Genomic DNA, 17,524 nt, shown 5'->3' on the forward strand with positions numbered 1-17,524 from the left:
TGATTTTTTGTTCAGTGATTTTTTGTTCAGTGATTTTTTGTTCAGTGATTTTTTGTTCAGTGATTTTTTGTTCAGTGATTTTTTGTTCAGTGATTTTTTGTTCAGTGATTTTTTGTTCAGTGATTTTATTAATGCATTAAATACTGATTTGTATTGCCTCACAAACCTCACTTTTGGGGGTGGGGAGGAGGGGAAATCAAAGACAAGTTGTAAAGCCATGTAATGGTGATTCCAATGTGATGTGATGGTGATTCCAGTCTGCTAGAATGCAAACTTATGTCAAGCCCACACCCCTAACAATTCAGGCAAACTTTACTATTTGTAGTTTAGGTGAGCTACAAAGGGAAGTAAGTGTTTTTGTCCAGGCTACTGTTGTATTAAAATTTCCCTGAAATAGTTTTCCAGTCTTTTAATGGATTTTCACTCTCCTACTTATGTTCATGTCTCTTCAATGAGCTATTAGAACATGTTGAATGATTTGCATTTCAGCAAAATCTAGACAGTTTCCTACGTGTGGATTTAAGAATTTCGACATGAAATTAAACCTGAGGGAAAGCACCAGTAAATACAACAGCATAATAACACTATCTATGTAAGAATATACTTGTCTGTTTTGTCCATTTCAAGTCAGATCTCAAGCTGAAGCTTTTTTCCTAAAGAAGGAAATCTGAGGTGACTCAAAGTTCTGGAATAGTCTGAATAGCTTAATCTTAATATTTTACATAAAAACTGTCTGAAAACATGCAATGAAGATGTGACTTATTTCCTGAATTCCTCTTCTAAGGAGATATACAACTATCCTTCATGTCTGCCTCAAAGTGAAAAGGAAGAAAAATTTACTGATTTTTTTTCTTTTCCTTTTTTCTTGTTTTTACACGTTGCTTGCAAATCTTCTGAGGTCTGCAAAATGTATTCTAACTGTTTCAGTTTTTAATCTAGGGGTAGATATGGCAGTGGAGAAACCAAAATGGCTTTTGTAAGAGATAGGGATGGCTATCTCTAAATTTTCATATGGATCTCATGGAAGAGAGGCCCATACAGTCCCTCTCAGCTGCTATCTTTCAAACAGCAGTCCCTGTTATTAAGGCCTCTTCCTCAGGAGGAACAGCAGTGATTGGATAACTTGAATAGGCAGAGTAAACAGAAGTTCTTGTATTCAGCACCTGTCCTAGTTTGGTTGGTTTGGTCTTCGTGAATTGTCAGTAATTTCCAGGAATGACTCTCATTTGGCATTTGTGATGGCTGTTATTTACAAATTAATAATCATAATTAGGCCTGCATTTATAGCTATGGCTTTAGGGTTAAAAAAAAAAAAAGACAACAAAACAACGTTAAAGTGAGACAGGAAATTCACTGGCACTGAAATAAGAGCCACAGCCTTGAGCTTTGTCTTAATACAATTATAATGATAGTACACTTCTAATTTAGCAAACCTTTCTTAAATTGTCAGAGAATGTCATCATGTTTCTACACAAAGAATGTCTTCTGTAATACATGATAACTTATTTTACACACAATATTGAGTACTGTGCAAGTTATCAGGAAGTTCTCAAAAGACTGTCCTTAGCCTTTTGCATATGGCCCATGTGTTTGGGTAAAGCTGCCTTACAATTGAAGAAAAATTAAGGATGCCTTTAAGTCACTTTTTTTGCATTAAACTTTTTCTTTATTGTGTGATATATTATGTCATACTTCTGCTTTTCTTAAATCTCAGACTGTTAAAATGCTCTGATACAGTTCTGTCACAATGCAAGCCTAGCAGTACCTTTTGTATAAGGAAGCTGATTTTGTTGGGGAACTTAAACGCCATTTGCATTCTAGCTGTACAGCCATTAAACTTGCTAAGAGGTTTTAGGTGAAGGATTGCTAATATTAGTTTCTGCAACTATTTGGTTTAGCTCATGAATTCTGTTTGTGCAGGGTTCATGTTGCAATGGTTTCATTATGAATGTGTCTGGCTGTGGAAGTACAACCTTATATTTAAAAATGGGTTTCAGAAAGCATAAGACATCTAAGGAGATGCTTGTGTGCGTGGAAGTGAAAATGCAGCATGAAAAGGCTTGTAACCTTAACTTTGTACATGCTTTTTGTGTGCATATGCAGAAATGTTTCTGCATTGCAGTGCCAACTGGACATAATACTGCTATTTGTCTCTCAAGTTACAACGTATTTCCCATTTGTTCAATCCGAGATGCTCTGACTGCTTCATTTTCTGAAATGAGCACTCTTCCCAAAGAAGCTGCCAGGAGAAATGATAGTGTGCTAGTATATGCATTAACTGGAGTGGGACCCTCACAATGGATGAGTGTCAGCAGTAAGTAGTAGTCAACTGCTGACTACCAGGGATCCTATTAAATGCTGTGGACCGTTAGTCTCAGGAACTTGAAGGAAATTAAACTGCTTTTATTCATGTTAAATGTGATTATAATTTATTTGATATTTTTAATTGGCTTATAATTAGACTTAATTTTCAGTTGTCTTTTCATGTTGACAGTGTTTTTACTGAATTATAGGACAGGCATTTGAAAATGCTTATAACTTGTTTCCTTTAGCTAAACGTGGTTAGATCACACTTTCAGCAACACACTAGTTTTCTTTTGAATCATATTTGGTTTATAACCAGGAAATCTTACTAAGAGTTACTAAGACTTCCTACTGTTACTAAGGTAGAGACAAAGAAAGAGGGAACTCTGATTTTTAGATTTCTCTTGCTGCAAACGGTAGCCTTGAAATTTCAGTATCATTATTCTGTAAATGCAAGTTTAACATACTGCCTTCTGCCAAAATCAACTTTATTCACCCAAGCCAGCAATCATATTTTTCTTATTTTGATAACAGTTGTGCATTGCTTGCTTTATCCTACTGTGAATAGATTGAATATTTATTGGCAAATATTCTTGGAACCTGTCCTTACTACTTCAGAATTGGGTGAATCTCAAGAATTGGTTGCTGAAGCCTTTTAAAGGAATCAAAGTAATACTTCAGTTTGACTTCTTTTGACCACTGAATTCCTAGCTAAAAATAAAAAATCTGAGGTTAAACATAAAAATGTTTCACAGAGCTTAAGTTGAACTCTTCATAACAAAAAGACGCTCTTAAAAGCTTGAGTTACATTTTATATTTAAAAAACAAAGGGGCTTAGAAACTTAACTTGCTTGTAACTGACTAGCACCCTCCATTTAACTTGTAAGAACTTATGAAATGTACTAAAAATTCTAAATGTTTCTTTGCTGTCTCTCCCTTATGCCTGGCTTGATGAGGCAGTCAGCAACAGGTAAGAAAGTTCATGGACGGTGAAGGATCTGATTGTTAATACTCTTCCAGCCTTTTTTTCCTGCTCCTCTGAATTTCTGAAAGTACACCATTATTCATGAGTATGTGTAAGTCTCTTCATATGTTGACCAGCAGGACATGCTGAATCCTTTAAGCACAAGAAGGTACATAAATGCAAGAAGTTGGTTGTTTAGTCATTATGATTTTGTTCTTGGTTCAGATGGCTTTTGTGAAAGGATAATGATGAAATGTTTTGGTCAGTGTCATTAACCCTTTGTAACATCCCAAAGACCATGTGAATGTTATAGTGAAATACAGTGAAAACTGGGTTAAAGCCACAGCCACCTAGACAGTATGACCTGGATGTGCAAATTAAAGCAAAACATGTGGGTTTACAAGACCTAGTTTTACAGACCTGATGAGATTGGAGATTCTTGCAAAACTGAAGCAATAGAAAAAAACAAAGTTCATTTGAGTGTTACTTCTCAGGGTCAGAGAGGTCTAGTTCCCTTCATAAGAAGCAGAGCCAGACCTAAGACTGAAAGGATTAACTAGTATTGGCTCTTTTTACAGAAGTGACAGATCCTGGTGTGTACCTGGGGTGTAAGTCCATATTCTATTCATCATGGCTGCAAGAAAAAGGCTGTTCTTTTTCTTCAGGTGGAATGATAAAGATAGATAGAGAGTAAAACTAGGTTGGTTTGTGTTTTTGTTTGTTTTCCCCTCCCCCCGAATCCTTAGTTAGATGTCCCATTATGTATGATGCTTTACTACCTGAATGACAACATCTTGGCATGATGCTTTATTTCCTACATTATGTTCAAGCAACATGCTGATGGTAAGGATCTCAAGGAGTCTCTCAAAAGTAGGTGAACAAAAAAAATAAGGTAATTCATCAACTGCAAAATCTAAGCCATGCCTACTGAACAATAAACAGTAGCTGTGATTCAGGAAAGATATTTTGGGGTTATCACGGAGTCCTCTGACATCAGTGCGCAGTGGCAGCCAAAACCAACATAACGTTGTTGGGTGACAAGAAGAGTGTATTTAAAAAAAGAAAAAAAGGCCACCTTACTGCCATCACAGAACTTTGGTGCAGGGCTAGTTTCCACCTTAAGATGGATGTAGAGAAGTTAAAGAAGGTCTGGAGGGAAGTTAAAGGGCAACTAAAATGATCAATGGTCTTGAGTGCTGCTGCTTTGTGAGGAGAGGCTAAGAAGACTGCAACTCACCAGTTTTAGAGATAAGGTTGAGGGAAGCATTATCTTCAAGGTTTCAGAATTGTGACTGAAGAATTGCTTTTTACCACTAGCTCCTGCATTACTAGAACTTGGGAACAATCCCTGAAAAAAAAGTAGGAGATCAGCTTAAAACAAAGGAATGCCTGGAACTTACTGCCACAGGAAACTGTTGAGGTAGACAAACTAGGAAAAAAACACAACAAACAAACAAACCACCACCACCAAAAAAAATAAAAGCCAACTCATAAAAGCCAACTCATCATTCAAGGATAACTGGTCTATAAGTGAATGCCAAAACAGCTAGGCAGATGTATTCTTGTACCTGCTATGACAGTTCCGAAGTGGGAGATTGAGAATATGAAGGGAATGGATGCAAAAATTGGTCATGCTCATGTTTGTCCTTAAAAGCAAAACAACGTGCAGTCCTATTCTTGCTATGGGAGACAGAATACTGGGCTGATTGGATTGCTGCCCTGACTGAAAAAGGATGCTAAAGGTCCTGTCTTGGGGGGCAGAATACTACTTTCTTATTAGAAGTGCAGAACCTCACTTCTACACTGCAAAGTGGCATTAGTATGAAACTCTTCATTTTACTGAACATCTGTTAGAGCATTTTACTGGTGTCAGCCACTGGTATCTAATTACAAAGGAGTACTAATTACAAAGGAGTACATACTGTTTGCAAGTTATTCCAAATGTTTTCAGAAACCTTCCCAAGCTTTTCTGCTGCAACACATACTACTGATAATGGGTCTCCTTCAGAAATGTGCCTAAACAAATATTAGAGGTGCCCTTGAAGTATTTTCAACTCAAATTTCTCAAAGTTGTAAATAGTGCCAAGTTCTTCCTATACTCATCTGTTTGGTGCTTTTAATTTCTTGAAGATTAGTTGTTTCCAAAATCTCCTTTTTTCTATCAACATTCATATTTAAAAGAATTTAAGATGTAAATCACTATCTTCAATTGGGGGGAAAGTATTTTCAAGATGAAATGTCAGTACATTAATGATCACAAAACCTAGATTCAGCAGAATATTAATTTTATTTGACAATTCAGTCACTTCAGTGTTCAAAGACATTTGGATATGAATGACTGCGCTTACATTTTAACAAGTTTTTTTTTCAGGTGTTGCTTTTTTAATTTCTCAAACTCAGAATGGCTGCCATGAGAATAGTAATGCGCATCCCACTGTCTATGCTTTTCATACATCACTGAACTAGAATCTTTCCAGGTTGGAGGGGACCCTGCTGGGTCTCTGCTTCAACCACCTGCTCAAAACAGGGTTGACAATTCCAAAGCAAGCTGCTCAAGGCTTTTTTTTTCACTTGGCTGTTGAAAACCAGTCTCTTTGGGCAACCTGTTTTAATTCTTAACTGCCTCGTAACAATTATTTTTCCTTCATATTCAAACAACCTTCTGTTCTGTGTTATGATCAATGTCTTTTCTCACAACATGCATTTCAGTAAGGAGCACACCTCTGTCATCGTAGGGCATGAGGTCCTGTCTTTTAACTGTCCTGATGCCCTTCCACTGAATCTACTCCTCAGTATCTTGTACTGAGGAAGGAGTGACGTAATGAGCAAAATAGGCCAGATGTAGTCTGAGTGCCAGGTAAAGAAGAATCATTTCCCGTGATGTACTGGCTATGCCCTTGCAGTACAGCCTAGTATGAGATTAGCCTTCCTTGCTGCTCGGGGATGCTGGTGATTCATGTTTAGCTTACTGTGTGTCAGGACTCCCATGTCATCTTCAGAGTTGGTAGCCAGCCAGTCAATCCCTATAATACAAACAAATTCTATGCTACAGTGTTTCTGTATTTCTCTGTGCAAGTCATTTTTCAAGCAGACAGAAGTTGTGGGACTGTATCACCAAGCACACACTTGTCACACGTTCTCTACAATACATTCATGTTTCTTCCTAGCAGTCTGGTTCCTCTTGGATGTGAGGAGTAGTTGGAAAAGAAGGCAGGCAAGCATAAAGCTGCAGGCCAAAAGAAGTGTTTCTGGAAGCTAACAGACTGTGTATCCTTTCATTAAGGTAAAAAAAAAAAAAAAAATAAATACAACATCACACTGTTATCTCAGACTTACTTTAGGATTTCACAAAGGCAGTGTCTATTATGATCTGCCAGCCACCCCCCCACCCCCCCCCCCCCCCGCCTTTTCCATAGGCACATATTTGGTGTCTGGAAAGGCTACTGCTTAAAACCACAAAGCCGTGATTCTGTCACGTTACCTAAGTGTGTTCATCTAAAGGTACCACATGTTGAAGTCCTCAGGACTTCAAAAACAGTTGAGGCTGTTGGCTTGGCTTTATGAATGTTTAAAACAACTAATACTGAATATCAGCTTTATAGTTCAGATGAGCCCACAGCTGAAGTGTGCAGATACAAAAGTGTTTATCTCTTACTCTAATGTGAAATTTGTAGGTTTTTTTTTTTGTGGTAAGAGTGGAGAGGAATTGCTGGGTTTTGTTTTGTTTTTCTGGGGTTTATTTTCTTGGTGACTAAAACTGATAGCTGTTTTGGAAATGTTATGTGGCAACTAATCTGATCATATTGCAGGATATTTTTAGGGACAATATTTCTAAATCATGCAAGAATCTCTGTATCAGGCTTTCTGTATCCAGGTATATGAATTAGTACGAATCTTGTTCCAGATATATATTACTGTCCAATATCTAATACATGACATGACCAGATTTCACTTAATCATGAATTATGTTGTGCAAGTGTAGAACTTGTTTTGCTCGTCTTTACACAAGCAAGTTCCTCATTAAACAACTGCAGCCTATGCACCTGAAAATAAAATGCAAATACTAACACTAGTATGTGTAGTTATAAGCAAGGTTTAGGTCTGCCACATGTACCTATGTTCCCAACAGGGATATTTTTACATGCATTAAAAGTGATTAGATACATGGAGCTTTTACACGCTGGTAACATCTGACTTGATGGCTTTTTAGCTTGTTGTGACTCTTGTGATCTTTTTTTCCAAACCCTTTTTTACTCTCGTCTTTTGTACAAGCCCATGATAAGTATAGAGATTTCTTCTTCTCCAAATGGACAGGTAAAATCTTCTACTGATGTAAATAGCAAGAGCCTACAAGCACTTTTTACTTGTCAAAGTGAACATCACTTCAAATTTCCAAAACATCAGATAGATTTGTGTTATAAATAGCTCTTCAGACTTTTTCTGTTTTCCAAGACTCTGTTACTATGAGAAGTTGCTTACAAAATAGCACTTGATTTATCTTCCTCCTTAAACTTTGTGATGTTAGGAAGTTTCTGTAATGCTTTTTAATATTCTTCTGCATCCTTATTTTTTTTTTTATCTTAATAGTCTTGAATTGTCAGACTGACCCTGAGATGATTGTTACTAAAAGCTAGCAGAAGTGAAATTCTAAAGAAAATCTCAGGAATGTCTTCAGTAAGCAGTGTTTATTTTGATTTAAATTAAGAGGAGGACTTGCCAGTCTTTAGAGCTTTAAGTTTTACTTTTGAATATCTTGAATATATGGTTAAATAACTTAACTTCAAAGTGCATTTTGAATTAATATTATCATATCTGTCTGCGGACTGAGAATATTTTTTCTTGTTTGTTCTCCTAAAATTGAAAAAAATGAAATTAGGATTTATTTATGCTGTATGAAGAGAAGTTTGTCTTGTAGTCTTGATCTGAAATCTCCCCAGTTCTGAACTAGATAATGAAAAGACACGATGTTGCAGTGTAGTTAAAATTAAGTTTTTTCTATGGCTGTATGAAACTAGCAATATTTCCTTGGGATCTTTCTGCTTAGGGTTGTGAGAGGGCTTTTCTCAAGTGAGAAGTCAGGTGATAAGGGAAGTCTGGTGATAAGGGAAAGAATGAAGCTTTAAAGGTGTGAGATGTGAAGGCCAAAAGTGCTGTGAAAACGAATTATCCACTCTAGAAAAGCAAGCGTAAGTCATCATCGTGGGGATATTAAAGATGCAGTAAATAGCCTGGAGGAATCTGTCATCTGTGATTCTACATACCTTGATTATTAAGCCTTAAAACTGAAATAGTCTGGGGGCAAGAGGAGAACTTTTGAAAACTCCCAGTACTGTCAAAGACATTCTATTAAGGTCTCTGATTAGACAGCCAGAAATGAGAAGTTGCTTTTGTTCTCTTTTAGAAGTTATCACCAAATATGCTACTTCTAGCCGTTAATTTAAGTAAGGTTTCAATGAGGAGATGCTTCTTGAAAATGTTGTTGGATGGTTCTGTTTTGGTTTTTACTGCCAGACTCTTTAGCTCTGTTTAACTGCTGAATTCCACTTTTTTTTTTAAACAGATCAAATGCCTGAAAGGCCAGAGAGACTTCTCAGACCAACCCACTTTTGATGGGATTCACATTGTCAACCATTTCACAGGAGATGATGAATCATTTCATTCTTCTGATGAAGATTTTATAACTAACTCCATACAGGAGAGTGGGGTGAACTTTCATCTACACAGGAGGACTGGTCAGATGGCTTTGGATCACACAGTTGTAGACAGCAGTGACAGTGATGCTGAGGAAAGTGCCCTCCAGACTGGGAATTCAGACAAGATAATTTCCAAGCAGAGGAGAATGGAATCTTACTCTACTACTGTGTGATTATCACTGTGACTAGCATTTGAAGACTTTCCTATTTCTATTTGTTTAAGGATTAGATTGTCAGGTAACTGAAAGTATCCAGCAGTTGGTTTAGGTAATTATTGAATCTGGTCTGGACTGTGATAAATATACACACGTACTGTCTATCTGCCTTCTCTTTGCCAAATCTTGCTAATGATATACCATTGCCATAAGAAGCTGGAAGGAAGTTAATGGATGACAGTTCTGACAGTATTACTGAATGTTCCTTGTTTTAGAAACTACAAATACATAATTTCTTTAATGCATAAGAACCCTTCTTGCTGTTCACAAGCAGGGGATTATTTTCCTCAGAAGAATTTGCTCTTGTGCAATATTTTATGCTCTGAACAAATGTGTATGTTTTACATTGTTATCCATTTGTGATCAAGATGGACCCTAATAAACCATCTGATCATGGCATATATATAATTATGCTTCTCGATTACTTTTGTTTTACTCAAGTTACTGAATGCCCACAGAAGGCTTGAAAGAGGAGCCTTTATCTGTACTACTTCATATGTGCAAATACTGGTCACTGTCATAAAGGTGTTTTTCACCATTTTCACTTAAATTTATGTGCATCTGCTTTTGATGTTGCTAAATAATACCTGGTCTGAATATATTAACTACAATAATGTTTATTTTGTACATATTTATATATCTGCACCAAGCTGAAAATGTGTATTATACCATTTTATACGAGGAATGTAAATGTTGCAATATGACTGTCTCTGGTACTCTACCTGGAAAATGAATTCTGTATATACACACTAGAAATGAATTACTAAATAAAAGCAAAACACTAACTTTACATTTAGTTTCAGCCTAGCTACACTAACAGGTTCATGTCTGAAATGCTTGTTCAAAACACTATTGACTGAAGTCTTTTACCTTCATATATATGTAATGAAAATAAATTTTTCATGATTTAACAAGGTTGTAGCATTTACTGTTTAGTTGCTTCTAACCTACAGTCCTGAGTTACCATGTAGTTTCTCTTGGGGTCTGGATTAGAGTGGTACTTCATATAAGGTGAAAAATTACTTGTGTCTCACTCTTAACAGTTCTAATGAACTTATGATCAATGCAGTAAAAATATGTAAGTTGTTTACTGCAGTCTTATATGGCAGAGCTACCTAGGTACTGAGATAGGTTCTGTCACCAAAATAGTTGTAGTTCATCAAAGCAGTAAGTGCGGAGCGTTCTGCTTTCACCCTCTCATTCAAACTGAGGTCAAGTAACATGGCCCTCAGTTCTTGAACAGAACAACTTCATCTTCTAATATAGTCATATGAACTCTTATCCTCTGAGGCACCTTCTAGTCAAGAATATCCTTAAGAGTGGTTATTGCCATCATACATAACTAACAATCCTTAAGACTTGTATTCTAGCAATGTTTGCGATTATTTTATTCAAAAATAAGCCACAAGTTGGTACTGCTAGCATGTGTTTTGTAACTTGTGAGAAGCAGTGTAGTTGTTTAAAATCATGGAACTGTAGAAGCATACTGCTGAACATGTTTGAACACCTTCTGAATGAGTCCTTAGAAAAACAGTAAAAGTGAGGAGAAAAAATTTCAAAGAATGATAGGGAAGGCTAAATGGGAAAAGCACCTTCTGGGCCACTCAACTGCAAAATCTGTCTAGGTATGATGCAATATAAATCTAAAAGCAGGTGGAAGACATCCTAAGTTTACCTACTTCTGTAGCTCCTGACTTGCTCTAATATTTCTGCAGATGGTACTCCATCTTACCACTGACTACATTGTTCCCCGTATAACCTATGGAAATTGTCATCTCTGAGGAGGGTTAGTTTGACTTTGGTTCTGATCACTGTTAGAAATTCCAGGCGTGCAGAGACAAGCCATGCTGTTTTGTTTTGTTTGCTAGTAAGTAACACTTTCTTTTGTTTTTGTTTTCCCCTTCCAATGAGCATCTGGTAACTTATTTTGCACCTGGGCAATTGTTGCTCAAGAGAATAGGTGACAAATGTCTTGTTGCCTGTCATCAATACCAGCTGCAAGCTTCTCTTAGAGGTAATGTTGTATATATTAAGTGACAGAAATAAAATTCAGTTGGAGTGCCATAAAAATCCTGTCTGTTTGAACAGTGGAGTGTTATGATTTTGTAGTAACTGCCTTACTGTTCAAGTGATAGTAAATGAGATTAGTTGGCAAGGGTTATTTTGTGAACTTCTGTATTTCTATGTATGCTAATAATATTATAACAGATACTGAATAATAGCATAAATATAAACACCAAGAGAAAAGCAAAAGGCTTTATCCAGCTAGTTGCATCTGTTCTAGAGATGAGAGTGAATGGTTGATGTGCTACAGCTTCAGAAGACTCAGACACAATATCCTCAGACAGCAACCCCACAGAGGTTGTTCAGGCTCATCGTACTTTTCCTCTGATACTCTGCCAAAAATGATGCTAATGTCTTTGCCTGTGTGTATTACAATTTGAATATGAATAATGGCAAATAATTAGCAGCACAGATAATGTATTTATTAGTAGATTGATAAAGAAGGCATATTATGCTACATTACCATGACCTTGCTTGCATGACCTTCTAAAGAAGCTTTGCACATCTCTTATATTTGCTGGTTTGCTACATGCAGGGTGCAAGAGCTCAATCTGAATGTGAAAAGTAAAAAGACAAATAAACACCATGTAAATACGAAAACTTAGAATTATGGAATATATAAGTGCTGCAGTTGAGAAGGCATTTAGGTAAGGCAAGAAAAGAGGATTCTGTGCCATCCACAGTTTCCATGTACATTCTATTCTGTGTTTGGCAGTAAAAATGGTTCTGCTTCATCAGTGTCATAATCAAATTTCTTCATTAGCTACAAAAGCTTCAGTATTTACAGGTTTTTTACTCCTCCAGTCTAAGGGAATTCACATTTTAGGATAGCATTGATTATCAGACCTCTTCTTACTTTAGGCATGTTCATTTGATGAATTATGTGATAGTCATGGATCCCTTTTATTTTGCTTACTGTAATAATAAAAAATTAGGACTTTATAATATTTGTTAAAAAGTAAAAACATGAGTAGTTGGGAGCAAGTATATCTGTGAGGGCAAGAAGCATGTATTACATACATAAAAGGCTCAACTAATTTGTTCATGTTGGCCACAGCATTGCTAGCTGGTCAATGGAAGTGACCATCCTCAACTCTGCACTGGTATGGCCTCACCTCGAGTACTGCGTGCACTTTTGAGTGCCGCAGTATAAGAAGGACATAAAACTATTAGGGAACCTCTAAAGAAGGCCTACAAAGACAGAGAAGGGTCTAGAGGAAGACATAAGAGGAGTGGCTGAGGTCTCTTGGTTTGTTCAGCCCAGAGCAGAGCAGGCTGAGGGGAGGCCTCATGGCGGCCTGCAGCTCCCTCACGAGGGGAGCGGAGGGGCAGGCGCTGAGCTCTGCTCTCTGGGGACAGCAACAGGACCCAAGGGAATGGCATGGAGCTGGGACAGGGGAGGGTCAGGCTGGGGGTTACGGAAAGGTTCTGCACCCAGATGGTGGTTGGGCACTGGGACAGGCTGCCCAGGGCAGTGGTCATGGCACCGAGCCTGATAGAGTTGAAGAAGCATTTGGACAACGCTCTTAGATATAAGGTCTGATTTTTGGGTGGTCCCGTGGGGAGCCAGGAGTTGGACTTGATGATCCTTGTGGGTCCCTTCCACCTCAGGATATTCCGTGATTCCATGCTTTTGACAAAATGCAGGCCTCATCTCTGTACATATTAACAAAGTATTATTTCCCACTAAATTCAATTTTCAACCGTCAATGTGGATTCCTATATAATTTTCACTGAAATAAATTCATATCAGCTATTAAAAAAAAGAGATGTTAGCATAAATTTAAGAAAATCACTTTGTAAATCATGTAATACTGTACTTAATCACTACTCAGCCCTTTTGTGGAATAGCAGCACAGAAGGAATTGCATGTTTCTCCGTTTTGGCGTTGTTCTGTTGTTGTTTTTATGTAATCGCTGTTCTATATCAGACACCATGCTATTGACTTTGAGTGAAACAATGCTCATACAAAAATTGTATTTTAAGCTAGAGTGACCTAAAGATATGTGAGCATAAAAATATTCACATTTTGGAATGGATGTGCTGCTAATTCCTTTACTTGCAGAGGAGCAAAGTGTTACACATTTTGATGCAAGAAAATGCAAATTTCCTAGGAGAGTCATTAGGCTAGTCCCAAAGACTAAGAAAGAAAGAAAAAGAATTCAAGCTATAAAATAGTGGTTAGTACAATCTAAGTAGAAATTACAGTGTTAAGTTTAATTACACATCAGCTACCGAATCTGTGTGTGTTGAGAGGGAAGGAAAAAGCTGTGTGTTAACTATTGGATTTCTAGATTTAATTACGTTTTATTTTGTTCTCTGAAATACTCTCATCAGTATAATTACATCAATATAAGACGATATAATCAATAATATATATATTGCTTACATCAATATAAGGCTCTGAGGTTCGGGTTTATTTTCACAAACTAGTTCAAGACAAGAAAAATCAATTAAATAAATTCATACAGTAGTCTTTAGAACGAGAGACTCTAAATGGTGGAATGAAAAGCACACCACAAATTGCCTTTCAACATAAATTCTAAATAGCGAGAAGTTTCAGCTTCTTAGAGTGGAGCAAACATGGTAATGTACATATGACTAAACATACATGGTCACTGATTGACTCAGATACAACCATACACATGCTAGATCCAAAATACAAGTGTAACACCTTCTCTTTCCAAGAATGAATACCTCATTTCAAAATTATGAGCTACAAATGCAATGTGGCATACACTTAGAGTTGCATGTATACTGTTGCATAAAGTGACTGAAATTTCTGGTGTCCCTCTACTAGAAATAAAATTCCTGAGACCATTTTGCATAGTCTACATTCTGTAATCCACTGATTCAACTTGCTTCTGGTCATAATCATAGAATGGGGTAGGTTGGAAGGGGCTTCTAAAGATCAGCTAGCCCAACCCCCGGCCATCTTTCACTAGATCACGTTGCTCAACGCCGCAACCAACCTGGCCTTGAACACCTCCAGTGATGGGGCATCCACAGCTCTGAGCAACCTATCAGTGTCTGACCACCCTCATCACAAAATATTTCTCCTTTGTATGTAATAGCAGAGGTAAGTTCTGGGTCTACTCCTTCCCAAAGCTGGAATACTTCTTTTCATCCCAGTCTTCAACAACACCCCAGCTTACTATCACTTTCTGTCTCCAGTTTGTGCTCGCAGTGTTCATTATTTTTCTAATCTGCTCTGAGAGCAGCAGATGAAGTTACTTTGGTTTCCCCAGTGATCTGAAAAACTACTATCAAAATCACTGATTAAAGTCTCACATATTTACAGCACATTTTTATGCCTCAAGGAGAAACATAAAGTTATGAACTGCCACTTGGGGGAGAAACAAAACAAACAACAACAACAATGAAACACAAGACAATAAGCAGGAAATATATTAAAAATAATTAAATATTACCAAAAGTTATTATAAAAATTAAGACACTTCCCAAGAAAATGTTCAGTGCTACAAGTTCTAGCAGCTTCTCCTAGTGAAAGTGGTCTGTGATCTCAGGTTTTATCATGTTAAAGTATGGATGTTACTCATGAGCTCCCCATAGAATCATTCTCTCCACTGCTGCTTATTCCCAATCCTGACTTCACAGAATCACAGAATCATCTAGGTTGGAAGAGACCTCCAAGATCACCGAGTCCAACCTCTGACCTAACACTAACAAGTCCTCCACTAAACCATATCACTAAGTTCAACATCTAAACGTCTCTTAAAGACCTCTAGGGATGGTGACTCAACCACTTCCCTGGGCAGCCCATTCCAATGCTTAACAACCCTTTCAGTAAAGAAGTTCTTCCTAATATCCAACCTAAAACTTCTGACTGACTTCTACAGATAAAAAAATGCTTCTTCTCCCCAACATACCAAGCAGCTAACCTGTCAAATCCAGCTCTTCAACTCCTTCCTCTCTCTACAGTCTCATCACTTCTGACCATGAAGATCTCATCTGCATCCCATCACCTTTGCTTCCTTATGCCTTCTTAGCTCGAGTGGTGATGTCAGGCAGCTGCTGTGAACAGTGCAGTAAATTACATCAAGTAGCTCTCTTCAGTCTTAAACACTGCTGTAATATAATCCCACACTAAACCCGTCCTTTCATTTATTATTAATTTGATTATTTAAACCTATCCTTTTATTGATTTCCTCTCTTTTGTCACAATGGGGTAATAACCATGTACTTATGTTGCATTAACTGTATCTTGCCAAGTTTTGATGGTTAACTTTGAATATTACACATCCTTTATCCTTTTGGGGGGAGCATTAGGGAAATTCTATTAAGTCCAGCTCCACTCCTATGACTTGTATTTCATATGAATTCCATCTCTGCCAACTCAGGATCATTGGCTTTTGGCATTTTCACACTGGGATATGGAATATTTAGTATTTTCACACAGCTCTAACAGTATCATGCGATGACCACTGCATACACTGCATACACCCTCGTAAAGATTTCCGACCTGTGGCAAATAGGTCGCACCGTAACCCAGACTAAAAGCTCGCTCTCTTTCCCCCTGCTCAGTGTGTGCGTTCTGCCCTGCGCTTCAGTCATACTTCAGTCAGCGAGCTCCTGGGGGGGGGGCGGTGCGACCTCCTGGCACAGGAGCGGGGATCGCCCTCAGGCGCTCCGCCCGGCTCGCAGCACCACTTTCCTTTCTGTCCCTTGCTCATCAGCCTCACGATCGCGTGAGGGGCGATCTGCAAAGAAAATGGAGATGGCGGGATGAGGACAGCTCACGCACTGCACCGTGAGCCCGGGCCCGCAAAGCCCTGGGGGCAGGCGAGGAGACGGCGCTGCCCCAGCTGGCGAGGTGCGCGGCGGCCGGCAGAGACCCGAGGGTCCCTGGCAGCCAGCGGCAGCCTTCGCCACCGTCCCGGAGAAGGCGAAAACGGAGCCTGGGAACGGGGCCGGGCTGCCACCTGCCCGCCCGCAACGGCTCTCCTCAGGGCTGAGGAGGCGGCGCCCATTTCCCGCCTCGCGCCACCGCCCGCGGGCACGTGCACGCAGCGCCTGTGGCAGACCGCTCCGGCGGCGCCGGCCCTTGTGCGTGCCCAGAGCCGGCGGGGATGCAGCCAGGCCGGCACAGGGCTCCCGCGGGGCTCGGCTCGGCCCGGCGGGCGGTGGCCGCGCTCCGCTTTCCCCGTCCTCGACGGGCAGGCGGGGAGCGTTCGGGTGAGGCTTGGCCCCGCACGCTACGGGACGAAGCCGTTTTCACGCGTCTGGGTAAGCCGCGTGTACAGCTTGGTCACGGCTCCCTGGAGGGGTGCGCGTTTTCTTGTCCCGGGGCCACAACAGTTTGTGAGCGCAAGAAGTAGTGCACAGGAATGCTTTCTGCTGCTTTCGTAAGGTGCAGTCAAAGGGCTGCTCGAAAAGGTAGGCGAAGGGCCATCCGCTCACGGTCCCGATGTGGAGGTTAACGAGATGGCTTTACAGAAAGTCACAGCTACGCATACACGAAACTACGTCGAGTAGTTCCAGTTATTTCTACTGATTCCATCATTTATTTTTAAAACCGACGGCGTGAATGATTTTCAGAGTTAGCGTAAGCAGCCCAGAGTGCAGCCAGGAGACCGCTGTGCACAGCTGCTGTAAGCAAAAGTGCTGTGCCCAGCACCAGGAACTTTCCGGCGTTAATAAAGGTGTTAAGGGCGACGTCTCAGGCGTGTGCTTCGACTTCCTCTGTGTCACTACCACACACAACCTTCGAAAGGTTGGAGAGGTTTTTTTTTCTTTTTTTTTTTTTTCGTGGTGGTGTTTGCTTGCTCAGCTAGGTTTTGGGAAGCTAGGTTAGTGCCGTGTCCCTCACGGGCACAAAGTGACTAATTTCTCGGTGTCTGCTGGAGGAAAGCACCTGCTCCGCCAAGGCAGCGAGCTCCGGGGGCCAGCGGCTGCTTCTGCCTTGTCCCTCTGGGGTCGCTCAGTCGTTTCGGAAGGTGAAGCGGCGCTGTCCCCCAGGCCGGCTGGCTGCAGAGCCGTGCTGCAGCACCCTGCCGAGCACGGCCCCGCGGCCGCCCAGCTGCAGCCGCTGCCGCACAAAGATGCTGGCGTCGGGAACCCGCCGGGCCTGGAATACGGCGTGCGGGGGGCGGCTGGGGGTGGAGCGGGGCGAGCTCCCCTCGCCCTGCCCAGCCGGGGGGTCCCGCGGCAGCCCCCGGCCGCCCCCGCTGCCGTCCCGCCTGGCGCCGCTCCCCGCCGGCCCTCGATGGCTGGCAGGCGACAGCGGCCTCCGCAGGAGGGGGGCCGGGGGACCTCGCCTACCC

General features: G+C 40.2%; 1 protein-coding gene and 1 long non-coding RNA gene across 6 annotated transcripts in view; one reads left to right on the forward strand and one right to left on the reverse strand.

Annotated features, from left to right (window-relative positions):
* The window catches only part of EVI5 (ecotropic viral integration site 5), a 78,929-nt gene extending 68,839 nt beyond the window's left edge, over positions 1 to 10,090 (forward strand). For all 5 annotated transcript variants that reach the window (XM_080602845.1, XM_080602840.1, XM_080602842.1 and 2 more), the window contains one exon: positions 8,829 to 10,090. In XM_080602845.1, the coding sequence (XP_080458971.1) occupies positions 8,829 to 9,134 (306 nt within the window). In that variant the 3' untranslated portion in view covers positions 9,135 to 10,090. The remainder of the gene's footprint in view (positions 1 to 8,828) is intronic.
* LOC308199188 overlaps positions 1 to 17,524 on the reverse strand; it is an 18,357-nt gene continuing 833 nt past the window's right edge. Inside the window, exons 2-3 of the long non-coding RNA XR_013954442.1 lie at positions 11,704 to 11,791; positions 1 to 6,291 (exon numbers count right to left, since the gene is read on the reverse strand). This is a non-coding gene — a long non-coding RNA (uncharacterized lncRNA). The remainder of the gene's footprint in view (positions 6,292 to 11,703; positions 11,792 to 17,524) is intronic.

This window comes from Anser brachyrhynchus (genome assembly GCF_964034855.1).
Source record: "Anser brachyrhynchus genome assembly, chromosome: 8".
Taxonomy (NCBI): Eukaryota; Metazoa; Chordata; class Aves; order Anseriformes; family Anatidae; genus Anser; species Anser brachyrhynchus.